The sequence below is a fragment of the Passer domesticus genome, chromosome 17 (assembly GCF_036417665.1).
Source record: "Passer domesticus isolate bPasDom1 chromosome 17, bPasDom1.hap1, whole genome shotgun sequence".
Classification (NCBI taxonomy): Eukaryota; Metazoa; Chordata; class Aves; order Passeriformes; family Passeridae; genus Passer; species Passer domesticus.
Window position 1 is genome coordinate 11,197,469 of NC_087490.1, and position 14,251 is coordinate 11,211,719.

Sequence of the window (14,251 nt, forward strand, 5' to 3'; positions counted from 1 at the left end):
GCGGTGATTGGCCAGAACGGGGGGCGGGGGCGGTGCGCGCGCGCGGTTTCCCGGGCGACGGGCGGGCCCCCGGCGCCGCCATGGCGAGCGTGCACGAGAGCCTGTACTTCAACCCGATGCTGACGAACGGCGTGGTGCACGCCAACGTGTTCGGCGTCCGCGACTGGGTCACCCCGCACAAGATGGCCCTGCTCGTGCTGCTCAGCGAGCTGGGCCGCGCCGGCGCGCAGCTCGGCCTGCTGGAGCGGCGCCGCCTCAACCGGCTGCTGCTGCCGCTGCTGCAGGTCGGGGCCGCGCCGGGCAGGAGGGAGGGAGGGAGGGAGGGAGGGCGGCCCCGCGGTGTCGCGGGATGTCGCCACATGTCGCTGTCGTCCGCAGGGCCCGGATATGGCGCTGTCGCGGCTGCGCAAGGCCATCGAGGAGTGCTGCCCGCACCTGGCCGGCTCCGTCCACATCAGGTGCGGGAGGAGCCGCGGCGAGCGCGGGACGGCGCCCGGAGCTGTCCGTGGCAGCTGATAAAAACACGCGTTGGGGCCAAAACGCTGCCTTTCCTACTTGTCATGGCCGAGTTCTGAAAGGCACCAGCATGGAAGGCATCAGAGTTAAAGTTTCTGTGGGACAGAAGACCTGTTGTCATGTCGGATGACTCACTAAACAGCAACAGTTCCAAAAATGCAGTCAAAGATTTTAAATTTCAAAAATAACAACAAAAAAAAAAGGGTTCCTGTCTGTTTTAAGAATAACCATCTCATATAATTATTCTCTTAATAAAGATCTATTTAAAAAGAAATAAGGCCCAAACATTATAATATTGCTATTATTATCACTGTATTATTATTACTGTATTATTATTATTATTATTATTATTATTAGGCTTACCACTATTTAATATGATCTTATTTATCTCAGTATGAAAATCTTCTGGGTCCAAGAAATTAGTTATCACTGTTTGTGTTTACTCATTTATGCAGGAAGGAGGGGAATATTTTATTTGATGTCTGTATTAATGCCCTAAAACATGTAATTTTTCCCCTGTTGTCTGTATTAATATCCTAAAAAATGGTACTTTATTTCCTTCTTTAGGTTAAAACTTATGGCAGAAGGAGAGCTGAAAGACATGGAGCAATTTTTTGATGATCTTTCAGACTCATTCTCAGGGACAGAGCCAGAAGTTCATAAAACAAGTGTAGTAGGTAAATAACTCTTATCCACAAGCCATTTTTGATGTGATATCTGTCACTGATGTCATTCCCTCGGGACACAGCTGTGTTTTCTGGGGAGGTGTCAGATTGCAGAATGCCATTTTCTCTTGCTGGGATGTTGCATATTAACTGCTAGTTTTGCATGCTGTGAGGTTGTTACTGATTTTAACAATTTACCCCTTCTCTTTTGCGAGATTTGCAGGGTGATTTACACCCTGCCACGCTGAGTTGTGTCACGGAGATGAGAGTCAGGAATTTCTGTTTAATTTCCCATTCCTTTCTGCTTCCCGAGGAGCTGAGTGCAGCTGTTGGAGCTGCTGGCCGTGGTTCTGGAGTCCTGCCTGCAGAGCTCTGGCAGCCCGTGCTCACTGCAGCCTCTCCCTCTCCAGGTCTGTTCCTGCGCCACATGATCCTGGCATACAACAAACTTTCCTTCAGCCAGGTCTACAAACTTTACACTGCACTCCAGCAGTACTTCCAGAAGGATGAGAAGAAGGATGGAGCTGACGAGAATGAGATGGAGCTGACAAATCCAGAGGAGATGGATGGCAAGATGGAGAAAGAAGAACTTGATGGGCCTTTAAGGTGATAAATTCCTGTTAGAGCCTTTCCCACCGCTTAAGAAAATGAATCTTTGCTTTGTTTAAAGTCTCCTGCAGCCGGGCTGAGCTGTGTGGCCGCTCGTTTCCTTGGTGCCACCGTGTGGTGACATTTGTCAGTGGCTCGGGAAGGTGGCACTGCCCCATCCTCATCCTCCCGCAGGGAGCCACAGCCCAAAGGCAGCTGCTGCCCACAATTTCCCACTGCTCGGTGACTCCTCTGGTGCTGAAACTGTTGGAGGGGTCACTTCTGCTTCCAGCGAGGAAAGATTGCTCAAGAAGGAGAAGTAAAGTTGAATGGTTTTGTTTTCCTTTTCACCTTTCTCCAAATAAAAGAAATCGTGTCTGTTTACCTCAAAAAGGAGAAGCAAATCCTGAGAGTTTCCACCTGCTGAAGAGGTGCTCCATTGTAAGAATAATCCTGGAAGTATTTGATGTGTCCATGTATTGAAAATGTACTTTGCAAACTGTATTTGTGTAAACTTGTGCAGGAGTTGGTGAGTCAGACAGCAGCTTTTGGGCTCTGGCTGTGTGCTGGGCTTGCTGGCTTTGCACAGAGCAAACTGCAGAAGAGCTCTTTCCAGCAGTGATGGATGTGCCAAAGTGCCAGTTCATCTCCTTGGGACTCTCTTCAGAAAACAGAAAAAGAGAGCAGAGCCATTTGAATGTCTCAGCCCCAGATCTTCTCTCTGCTGTATTTCTTTAGGGGTTTTTAGGGTGTATTTAGGGTAATGCTGCTCTCAACTATAGTCTCTGCAGGTTGAAACTAAACTGTGTGAAATCATTGCTGGCTTTGATGGAGTAGATTTTGTTCTTTATTAAGTTTTCTCAGTGTTCTTTCATGCTTTGAGCTGTAATATCTCACAAAACTTTACGAAGCAGAAGTGGGGGTGTCTGATGAAGTGTGTTCCTGTGTTGTCTTTCCTTGCCCCTGTTTCTAACCAGAGTGTTTCTTACCAGGGAGGAAGAGATAGCCTGCAGTGGGCCTCTTTCCCAGAAACAAGCAGAGTATTTTCTTTCTCAGCAGGTATGTTAATTCTCATTAAAGTGGAGGAAATGTTCCATTACACGAATTTCACCTTGAATTTTACCCACAGTGTCAGCTGAGATGTTTGCTCTGCTCTGCTAGAGGCTTGTTGATGTGTTGCTTGTTGTTGCTCAGTGTGAGCACTTGGGGCTATGAGTGTTTTATCCAGACATGTCACCATATGCTGCTATTTGGTTCTCAGAAGGTCCTTCTGCTCTGCTTGCCTCACATTTCTGTGAAATGTGCTGTTTTGTTGGTTATTCCAGCTGGTAAATACAAAAGGGAACAGAAATACACATGGACACAAATGTCAGTAATTCAATAGTCAGTAATGCTAATTTTAGTAGCTACATTTTTGTGATTTTTTTTATATTAATTGAACTGCTTGCCAAAGCAAACTGGATTTATCAATTTGTTTTCCTGAGGGTTTTTCTTTTTTGTATGAGAAGATACATGCAATTCCAGTGAGCAATGTGTGGCAATAGTTCTTCAGAGAGAAACTTAATCAGAATTCTTTAAATGCCTTTAAGCAGTCCTTTGAATAAGGTTTTGTTTGACTTGGTCTCTGTGATCTCTGGAAATTGAACACTGTAATGTAGTAGAGAACTGCCACTGTCATAATAGACAGAGCTGCTATAAAATCTTCTTTAATGTCCTCTCCAAGCAGATAACAGCCTGGCAATCCTGCACCACAATATATTTTTATAACCCTCCTTATGGAGTTGCATATCTTACTTGTACTGTTCAAATTTTATTCCAGGCTTCTTTACTAAAGAATGATGAGACAAAGGCTCTTGCTCCAGCATCTTTACAAAAGGAACTGAACAACTTGTTAAAATTTAATCCAGACTTTGCTGAAGCAGTAAGTATCTTTTCCTTCATCCAGAATGGTTGTAAAAGGATTTCTTATCTCAAGGACAGGATTATTTGGAAGTAATTTATTCTCTACTGAAATATAAGTAGATGATAAAACTGTGAGCACGTTGCATGTAAATGTTTGGTAATTCAGACTAAAACCACTGAAAGTACAGGAACCTTAATTAAGCAAAGTACTTCCCCTTCATGCAAGATATAAACCTCTTAATTTTGGTGGGACTGAGCACATTCTTGTTCAATTAAATCTGAAACTTACATATTTTACCCACATTTTCCTAAGTAATTTCAGGCCTCTTCTCCTGTAGTTTAAAAATCAATGTTAAGTGCAATATCTGTTAATTTTGCTGGTTGTTGTTCACTTTGCTTCTGGTCCTTAATAGCAATTTATACTGAAAGCCACTGAGAACTCGTGCTGAGGGGCCAGACCTATGGTGTGAGCTCTTGCTTTGTCCCTCAACAGCTTCTTCTTGAGCAACTTCCAGAGTTCAGCTCTCTCCTGCCTTGCTTTCTGCCTCTTCCTCCCAGCAGCCCAGGGCTGAGCAGACAGGATTTTCCTTGCTGCTGTTTGGAAGGGTATCCTTGAAAGGGCTGCCATAGTCCCTGGCTGGACTTCACAGCATAAAGGATTATCCTGCCCAGGTCTCAATGCCAAAAAGAAAATGCATAATTTTAGCATCTCCTTTCTATCTGCACAGCATTTGGAAGCAGTGCTGATGGTTCTTAGTATCTTTCTGAGTGCAGACACTGGGAGTCCTGCCTCCATTCCCACTCTCACATAAATCCAGAAATTCCCCCTCTGTAGAGATCTCAAACTCTCTGGGATCTTTCTGACAGCCAGATCTTGTAATCTTCACCATTTGGCAGATCCTGTTAGGGCAGACAGCCAATATTGTCAGGAAATTATCCGATTTTATCCAGAAATTCTGCCCAGGTAGTATCAGTATTGCAACTTCTGATCAGTATTTCACAGTTACATGTTTTGAACAGAAACACTTTGTAATTATAAACAAAACCCCTGGTTTAGTACCTCTACAATTAAAGCTGATTTTGTTTCCCCTTTCCAGCATTATTTAAGCTACTTAAACAGCCTGAGGGTGCAAGATGTCTTCAGTTCCACACACAGCCTCCTGCACTACTTCGACCGGCTGATCCTCACGGGGGCAGAGAGCAAAAGCAACGGGGACGAGGGCTACGGGCGCAGCCTGCGCTACGCCGCGCTCAACCTGGCCGCCCTGCACTGCCGCTTCGGCCACTAGTAAGGGGCTCTGGCACCCCGGGCATCTCAGGGAGCTACCAGGGACCTCACCTTCCTCCTGAAAACCCCTGCGGGGGCTTTCTTCACTTGGCAGCAGCTGTGGGTGGGTTGGGTTCGTCGTGCGATCTTGGTTGGTTTGGGTTCGTTTTTGTTTTGGTGTTTGTTTGGTTTCCATAATAACTGAGCCATCTAAAAGCTGGTATTTATCTGTGTCCTGGGTATTTTAAGTGTTCAATTACATTTCCATGACCTCAGAGGGGTCAGTGGGCGTGAATGCCTGTTTTCTTCCATATTTTCAAGAAAGTGTGGTTGGTTTTCTGCAAGTCAGCATAGAGCTGATGATCTGGCAAAAGAATATTTAAACCAAAAAAAGCCATCGGAGCTTTTAAAATTTAAAATGCCACATGGGTTGGGTTTATTTTGTTGATAAAGCTGGCCTGCCCATCTTCATTTATGGTTTGCATTTATTGATTGCTGCCTGGAGGCATGATGTGAAAGGACTGGAGAAGGGAAGGACACTGCAAAGTTGAAAGCAACAATTTCTACACAGGCAGATTCTAAATGTTGCTCCTGTTCAAACAATAACTTGGCACCGTGGCCTGTACAGGGTTTGAAAGCCCATGTAGGGGTTGCAGCTGCATTTTGGTTTGCAGATGCTGTCAGACTTATTGTCCTGAAAACCAGGATGCACTGCTGAGTGCTGGGAGGAAAACAGAGGCTGCTAAATCAGAGATCTGAGTGCATTATACATAATTCAGATCAATATTCCTCTGGATCAGGGTGCTGTATCTTAAGCACTGTAGGAATAGTAATTGCTCTCCCTCTGCTCACAGCCAGCAGGCTGAACTGGCACTCCAGGAAGCCATCAGGATTGCCCAGGAGTCCAACGACCACGTCTGCCTGCAGCACTGCCTGGTAAGAGCTCTGCTCTGAGAGTTCTGCTCAGGGGGCTGCTGCAGAGCTCCTCCCACAGCAGCATCTCCCCCAGAGCACTTGACTGCCCAGCAGTGGGGTGGCATCACTGCTGGCACACAGGGCAACAAACGGCAGGATCATGGGATGGTTTGTTGCAGCTCAGGGTTAATTTCTTAAGCAGGAATTGTTATCCCAGAGATCTCAGTAGTAAGCTCAAAGTTGAGTCTTAGATGTTGTAAAAAGAAGTATTTCAGAAGCTTCCTCCTTCCTGTCTGTTGAATTCTCAGAGTAACCAGCCACCTTTAGAGCAAGCAAAGTGGGAGGGAAGGCCTTGGATTTCTATTTTTTCCCTGTAATTAACATTATGATGAGTTGACATCAATGGTATCAAACTCCTGAGGTGCTGCATTCCACAGTTCCCTGTATTTTTGTGCATCACTGAACTTTCAGCACTGGCTGGTGCCACACCAGCCTAGATGCACTTCTGATATGTTTTGCTGTGTAGCATTTAGCAGAAGTTTCCTTAGAATCAATCCTCAAGTGGTTTGCATTCCAGTGAGTTTTTGTGCATTCTGTAACAGCAAGCCAAGTTAAAAGTGCTGCAGCCATCAGTTATTTGCAATTAAATTTTGATCTTTTCCTTGCTAGAGTTGGTTGTACATCCTGGAGCAGAAGATATTTGATAGCTGCGTTCTGCTGGAGCACTCTGTGAACAAATCCTTACATTTTGGATTGCCAGTGAGTCCATTTCATCAGTCCTTAACTTTATTCTGGGACAAACCCATGTGGCAATGGGCATGTGTGTGATCAGAGTATGGGATTTTGTGGCTTATCTGTTCAAGATAGGTGACTGGATTTAAACAAACTTGTTTAACACTCCAAAATGAGCTGTTCCTATGACTTTTATCCTTCATATTAACAAGCCAGAGTTCAGTTGCTTTAATGACAGAGCATTACTGCAAGGCTCACTGGTTTTCCTTCTGACTTACTTGATTTTCAGGCAGAAAAATTCTGTGGCTACTGGCCCAGGCACCATTTTGTTACAATCTGGTGCTCAGGGGAGGTTCTTAGGCCTCCATCTTCCCTGAAGCTCAATGCTGATGCCTCTGGCAGGGCTTTGAACACATGTTTACTTGTACAGCTCTGTGAAATCTTGCAGGGCAGCCCTCCCCTTTGGTAGTTTGTGCCCTGGTAGATCTGTTGGCTGTTAATATTTAGTTCTGTCTTCCCCAAATCTGCAGTTCCTTTGTTAAGAGAATTGTTCTAAAATGGACTAAACTGCTGGGAGGTAGGAGCAGACATGGCCTCTGTGGGGAAGGGAAGGAAAGCAAAGGCTCTGTTTGCACAGCAGTTCTGGAGAAATCCAGGTACTGGTCCTGTCCTCCTCCATAAGATTTCTGTGTGGAGGAGTGGAAATTACCTTTCACATCCAACAAAATGACATTCACATATGTGTGGGTGTGCATAAGTGAGTATTTAAAGAAATGCCTGGAGCAGTGTTCCTTTGTCTGTGCTGTCTTTTTGGTTCTCTTTTTTAGTAGTTTAGAGCTCTGCTCCAGTGTAATTTGCAAGCCTGGGGTACTCTGTTGTCTTCCAACACTGGAGGTATGTTTTTTTTTTTCCTTCTTCCCAGTATCTTGCTTCATTGGGAATACAGTCCTTGGTTCAGCAAAGAGCTTTTGCAGGAAAGGCTGCCAACAAACTAATGGATGCCTTAAAAGATTCTGATCTGTTGCATTGGAAGCACAGCCTGTCAGAGCTCATAGACATCAGCATAGCACAGAAAACTGCCATTTGGAGATTGTACGGCCGCAGGTATTTGCTTCCTTTGGAACTCCTGGGTTAGCTGCTGCACTTGTTAGCACATAATGCATTTATATACGTGTAACAAGTGACTGTGTCTCTCCAGTGCACTAAAATCAAGCAATCAGACTGTGATTCAATACGGGCTGAGTGCAGTTATTTCCATTCTCTTGTGTTCCTTTAAAACTCATGCTGAAGAAGAGATAGAGTTTCCATTTAGTAGTGGCAAATTGATCATAAATTGTTCCAGTGCCCCCACTTTCAGCGTCTCTGTGCTTTGGTTGTGTGCAGCTTTCAGTCTGCAGTACTTGCTGTGCCTGCACAGTCCCTGGACTGCAGATATTTTACAAGTTTTCCTTCTCCTCAGGCCCCTGAGGAGACAATGTAGACAAATGTCATAACAAGACCGTAGATTAAAAATGGTTGTTGTTTGCTGCTTGAAAACTAAAAGCTATTTCTCTTGCACAAGCACCATGGCACTTCAGCAAGCCCAGACCTTGCTGAGCATGAACAGTCTGGAGGCTGTGAACGTGGGCGTTCAGCAGAACAACACCGAGTCCTTCGCCGTGGTGCTGTGTCACCTGGCAGAGCTGCATGCCGAGCAGGTGAGCTCCAGGGCTGCCTGCACCCAGTGCCATTTGCTGAGGGCACGTGTGGGTGTTGCTGACAGAGGGTGCAAGACCTGACTTGTGGTTTTTTCTGCCTTTAACGCCCTCTCTGGGGGCAGAGACAATGCAGGGTGTTTGCTTGGCAAATCCCTTCCCTGGGCGTTGTGCTGAAAGGGAGGGGAGCAGGGCATTAATCAGTGGCCTTCTGTGTTCCAGGGGTACTTTGCAGCTGCTTCTGAAATACTGAAACACCTGAAGGAGAGATTCCCTCCCAACAGTCAGCATGCACAGGTAGAACACTTAGATTCAGCCTGTAAGTTAGGTAACTATTGTGGAGTAGGATCTGAATCCCACTGCTCCTGAATTTTCCTCTGGATGCCTTGGGCTATACATTTTCTCATTTCCCTTGGCTCGTCCTCATGGGAAGCTGTGCAGCATCAGCTTTTTTACAAAAGCATGGAAAAAGCTGCCTGTGTTGTTTTCAGACTGGTGAGACATTTTTCTTACCACAGCCTCCTAAGATGAAGCTGTTCAAGTAGAAATTTCATTAACAGAGGAATATACGTCTGCTTCATGAGCACATGGAGCAATTAAATGCTCTGCATTGATTTGAAGCTTCGAAGTTCTGTTTAATTAGTGCTGCTTATTTTGATATATTACAATCCAGAAATAACTGAGATAATAGGCTAATAACCTGATTTTTGTGTGACTCTGGGAAACATTGCCAGAGGAGTCTATAAGATAGTATTTACATTGAAGTGTTTGACATCCCATTAGATATAGTGTGAGCCTTCTCTTTTCACTACAGAACAAGTCTATTTGTCTACAAGTCTCAGATCATTAGTAATGATTTAAAAGAGCCTTTTCACATAAAATGCAGTCAAGTAGGTGAGCTTCGATATTGAAACATTAATCCAGACCTGAGCATTTCTGTTCATGTCAGTAATTCAGTAAATTCAATAATTGGACAGTAGAGTTAGTGTGTCTAGAGATAAATACCTCCAGGGGAAAATAAAAAGTAAATTCTAATTTGGGATTAGAAAATAAGCAGGCACAACGTCTAAAACTTGTTTCTGGATGTTCTTTGTTTAGCTGTGGATGCTGTTTGATCAGAAAATACAGTTTGAGCGAGCCATGAATGATGGCAGATACCATGTAGCAGATTCTCTTGTAGCAGGAATTACAGCCCTTAATAGCATTGAAGGTGTATACAGGTAAGAAATCATGGGTTTTTATGCATTTGCAGGTGTGGTCCATGAAGATAATGAAAAATTTAGCACAATGATCACTGGCAGTCACATGTGCTTACATTTTTTTCCTCTCCAGAACTAGTTAAGGTCATGTTATCTAACCTATAGGGCTATTCCCTTAGAGCATGTCCTGCAATAATAATTTGTACTTGTTTCTCTGGGCATTTTAAGAATTGGAATAGCTGAAGTTGGTGTTATTCTAGGGCTGTGAATCTGTCCTGGTAAGGTCTTCAAAATCTGCTATACTCAAACCTGAGCACAAAGCAGATTTTTATGTCAAATAGCTGAGGAGGGAGCTCAGGCCTTGAGTGAATTCCTCTGTGGCCTGGTTTCTACATCTCCAAAATGGAACAATGTGACTTTTTTTTTCACTCACCTTAATGGGGTCTTGTTCCTAAATGAGAATGACATGTTAAAAATAGTTACAGTTAAAACTTGGTCTTTGGTGAATACGAAAACCAAGGTAGTGCTCCAAGAATTTCCTGTCGATTTTCAATGAAGCAAAACACCTCAAAGCAGCCAGTGCCAGTCAGCCAGAAGAGCAGTATTCAAGCTGTGGGACCTGATGCTTGTCCTTCTGGAATTGGACTGATCATGAATTCCCTGATCTTTAAATACTCTGCTCAGTGTCTGGTTCAGGGCATTGTACCCATCCCCTGCTGCTGTGCATTTCTCCTCACTTCCCTGCTCTCCATTTTCCCCTTGCTCCGTATCCTCGTTAGCTCAGGCCAATTTTAGCTGCTTTACCTCATACCTGTTTTTCTCACAGATAATTACTTATGCTGTCTAGCTTGCATCTCCTCCCACTTCTGCTGCCTGTTTGGCCTTTGGTTTTGGCAATCCCTGGTTTCTATCTAAAGCTGTTTTATGAGTTTGATCCTTTCTGCCTGGGAGTTGTCCAGTTGGCACCAGGGAGATCTGTTTTTCCTCCTGTCTGTGTGTGCAGCATGTGTACACTTTGTCAGGGTGCCAGTCTGCAGTTATAAGAAACACAGGTCACAAAATAGAGACCTGTTTCACTGTGTTCTGAAGAGCAGAATTCTATACAAAATACAAAAATACAGTGATTTTTTTTTTTCTACCACGACAGAAAAGCCATTGTATTGAAAGCCCAAAATCAAATGTCAGAGGCACACAAACTTCTGCAGAAATTGTTGATCCACTGCCAGAAAATCAAGAACACCGAGATGGTGATTAGGTAAGAATGTTTCATTTTCAGAGTATTAAAGCCACTTTGCAGTGATTAGAATCAGCCATTTCAATTTGTCTGTGTTCAGACTTCACTAGTCTTCAGATTACCTGCTGTGATTCTGAGATTACAGAGTCATTTCAATTATTAATCACAGTGTGGAGGAATCCTCAAAATATTGTGTCATTTAAACCTAGTAATTTTTAATACATAAACTAAAAGGTGGTAAATTTAAAGTTCCATGAATGTTCATGGAAGAAGGAAACACTGCCTCTAAAATAAATAGGAAATGTGTGTGTGTGTGTGGTTTTACCTTGGTGTAAATCTTGAGAGAGCTATGGTGTTAATCTTTTGTATGCCTGTGGCATCTCCTCTTAAGGGTGTAATTTAAATATATGATATATGCAGCAGCCTAATTCATAATAAAACAAACACCACTGTGGATGGAATAATTCCCTGGGAAACCAGTGGACATTTTCCATCCAGAGTGAAGGTGTGTCATGCCTGTTTGGCCAGGGTGCTGCTGTGCACAGCAGAGCTGTACTGGAGGTCCTCGTGCCACACCATCGCGCTGCCGGTGCTGCTGCAGGCGCTGGCCCTGGCCCGGGAGTACAGCCTGCAGTACTTGGCCTCTGAAACCCTGCTCAACTTGGCTTTCTCCCAGGTACGTCTGATTTGTGTTTTCACAGGGCTGCAGGGCAGCGTTTATTCTGGGGAGCTGGATGCTGTTTTTACTCCTCTGAGATTTAAGAGCACAGCCTTGTTGGAATTAAATTATTGATTGTGAAGAAGCAAACTCTGAATGAAAAGCTTTCGAGGAAGTTAATAAAAGTTGAGTTTCATGTGTATCACTAAGATGTTATTGTATAAATTTCCCCTGTCTTAGTATCTTCAGTTATTTTTCATGCTGCTATTTTGGCTTTCTAGCAGCACAGGTTGGCTTTTGTATTAAAAATAATTCTGGTAATGAGTTCAGTTATATTGTTTATTCTGAGAGGCGTGGCTGAGAGAGCACTGACTGAGTGGAGAAGCCTTTCCCAATCATTTCACAGAGCAGCTAATTTCTTCTCACAAGTTTTGATTTAAAAGAAAATTGTGGGGGAAAAGTTGGAAAAAAAATGGTGGGTGTTACATCATGTTATGAGAAACAGACATGGCTTGTGTTGGTGTTCCCTGAAGAAGCTGCTCCTATCAGTGGATTCCAGTGTGAGACCAGCAAGTGTTTCTCTTCCAGCTGATCCTTGGCATTCCTGAACAAGCCCTGAATATCCTGCACATGGCAATAGAACCTGTCTTGGCCCACGGAGCTGTCCTGGACAAAGGCTGTGCCATGTTCTTGGTGGCCAAATGTCAGGTGGCTTCTGCAGCTTCCTACACTCCACAAAAGAAGATTGAAGGTAGTGTGAAGAGTAATTCTCTCTGAAACTGCTCAGAAGTGCAAACCAGTGTCTGTACTGGAGTCCTGCTTCACCAGTGTGTTACCTGGTTATTGTATACCAAATTCATTTGGAATTAGTTGTTGCACAGATGTTTATAATGGAACATTGTTTATCTGCATACTTCCACACACATTTTGCAGCAAAGGCTGAATAATAGAAACTAGCTGAGAGACCACGTTGCTAAGACACAAATGGTTTTGAAAAGCTGAGGAATTTGTAATTGGTCTCCTTAGAGTTGAGCTGTCTTGCTTGGAGTTTTTACTGTGATATTTTCTTAAATATGAATATCCCCCTTTTTCCCCACAGCTTTGGAATCTGCTATCTCGAATCTAAATGAAGCCAAGGCTTACTTTGCCAAAGTGGACTGCAAAGAGCAGCTCAGAGACGTTCTCTACTTCCAAGCCCGGCTGTTCCACACCCTCGGCAAGACCCAGGAAAGGAACAAATGTGCCATGTTGTTCCGTCAGCTGCACCAGGAGCTGCCAGCACACGGTGTCCCCTTAATCAATGCCTTCAAGTGATGCATTTAAAGATGAGATTTGTTTGCTTTCCTGTCTTGGTTTTGTTTGTTTGGTTTTTCTACGAACATCTTTTTATTGTATTTGGTCATCCATGTTTCAGAATAACTGCCAATAAATTATGGTCTGCTCTTGAGCAAATTTGTGGTTTGTAACACAAATGTCAGTTTCCACTCATTTCACTTTTATTCTGTACTTGAATTTAAGAAATCAGTGGGGAAAAAAGAGAAAAGACCCTCTTGACTGTGTTATAGCCACACTGAGGGGAGCAGTGCAGTCACGAAGAAGTAGTGTTCTGTTCTTAGCAGTGACATTTCCCAAATCAATGCAGGCTTTATGAACACAGGGGGACAAAAAATAGTGGAAAATGTAGGCAAAGCTCCTTTGTGCTCTTTTTAAGTGGTATGGAAGTGGAGTCTCATTTAAAACGTGTCCTTGCTTTTAACCTGTCTGCAGTTGCTGTTTATGCTGCAGAAACAGATGGTGCTGGCAGAAGGGGAAAAAACAGGGTTCAGTCAGAGAGGTGCAACAGTGCAAAGTCCTGGCACTGTTGTTTCTTGTGTCCTTGTGCAGAGGGGGGATGAGGAGGGTGAAGAGTGGGAAACAACAGCCCCAGCTCAGCTGAAGTGCTTTTATTGTGTGTGTTCTCCCCTCAGCACTGTGTGTCGTTCACCTGCTCTGCTTTTATGGGTGAATTGATGGAGATCACAACTGACTGAAGTATCTAGAGGGGCCAAGAAATCTCCAAGAAATCTGGAGAGGGACTTTGGACAAGGGCCTGGAGTGACAGGACACGGGGAATGGCTTCCCTCTGGCAGAGGGTTGGATGGGATACTGGGGAGAAATTCTCCCCTGTGAGGGTGGGGAGGGAGGCCCTGGCACAGGGTGTCCAGAGAAGCTGTGGCTGTCTCATCCCTGGAAATGTCCAAGGCCAGGTGGGACAGGCTTGGAGCAGACTGGGATAGTGAAAGGTGTCCCTGCCCATGGGTGGTCTTTGAGATCCCTTCTGTCCCAAACCATTCTATAACTGAGCATGTGATGTGCTGGCATTGACTGCCAGCAATGACATCCTCATTTTGGAAGAAAATTTCATTTTAACTGTAGTGTGGAATTTGAGGGCAGATGGGATTGCACTCCTGTGAGTGTAAACCTTTTGTGGGTGCCAGTCACCTTGGGACTATAGTAAAGCTGAGCATCACTAAAGCCCAAGTGATCTGCAAGCAGCAGATTTAACTGTGGCATTGCCAGACGAGACCTAAACCTGGTTCTGCTGGAGCTGGGCCAGGTAAAGAGGAAAAGAGAAGCACTAGGGTGTGGTTGAGACAAGGATAGTCCGATGTTAGTTTACACATTCCATTAATTAGTGCTGCATCAGGGCTGTTGGCAGATCATCAGGGCCTTGATTTTAAAAGGAGGTTTCCAACGGCAAAGGGGAACCCAGCCTTGCGGAACACTGGTGATGGCTCCTTCCCTCTCTGCTGTGTTTTAGCCGACATCGAGGAGTTTAATCCTTAAAATGTTCGGAGCACCTACGGCGCTTGGGTAAGTGCATAAACCTGATTTTTAGAGT

The 14,251-nt window shown here is 44.4% G+C and overlaps 1 protein-coding gene across 1 annotated transcript; it reads left to right on the forward strand.

The window, feature by feature from the left end:
- The first annotated feature begins 35 nt into the window (after positions 1 to 35).
- ANAPC5 (anaphase promoting complex subunit 5) lies at positions 36 to 12,873 on the forward strand. Its single transcript, XM_064392514.1, has 17 exons — positions 36 to 284; positions 379 to 458; positions 1,084 to 1,193; positions 1,592 to 1,787; positions 2,762 to 2,828; positions 3,589 to 3,690; positions 4,769 to 4,959; positions 5,793 to 5,874; positions 6,523 to 6,612; positions 7,508 to 7,689; positions 8,147 to 8,282; positions 8,502 to 8,576; positions 9,378 to 9,499; positions 10,626 to 10,733; positions 11,241 to 11,388; positions 11,959 to 12,121; positions 12,470 to 12,873. Exons 1-17 carry the CDS (start codon positions 81 to 83, stop codon positions 12,682 to 12,684), a joined length of 2,271 nt encoding a protein of 756 aa, XP_064248584.1. The 5' UTR covers positions 36 to 80; the 3' UTR covers positions 12,685 to 12,873.
- Positions 12,874 to 14,251: the final 1,378 nt, after the last annotated feature.

Coding starts and splice junctions, on each gene's coding strand:
- ANAPC5 (XM_064392514.1), top strand. CDS start 81: ATGGCGAGCGTGCACGAGAGCCTGTACTTCAACCCGATGCTGACGAAC. Junction 9,500..10,625: donor AGCATTGAAGGTGTATACAG/GTAAGAAATCAT, acceptor CTACCACGACAG/AAAAGCCATTGTATTGAAAG. Junction 12,122..12,469: donor TCCACAAAAGAAGATTGAAG/GTAGTGTGAAGA, acceptor TTTTCCCCACAG/CTTTGGAATCTGCTATCTCG.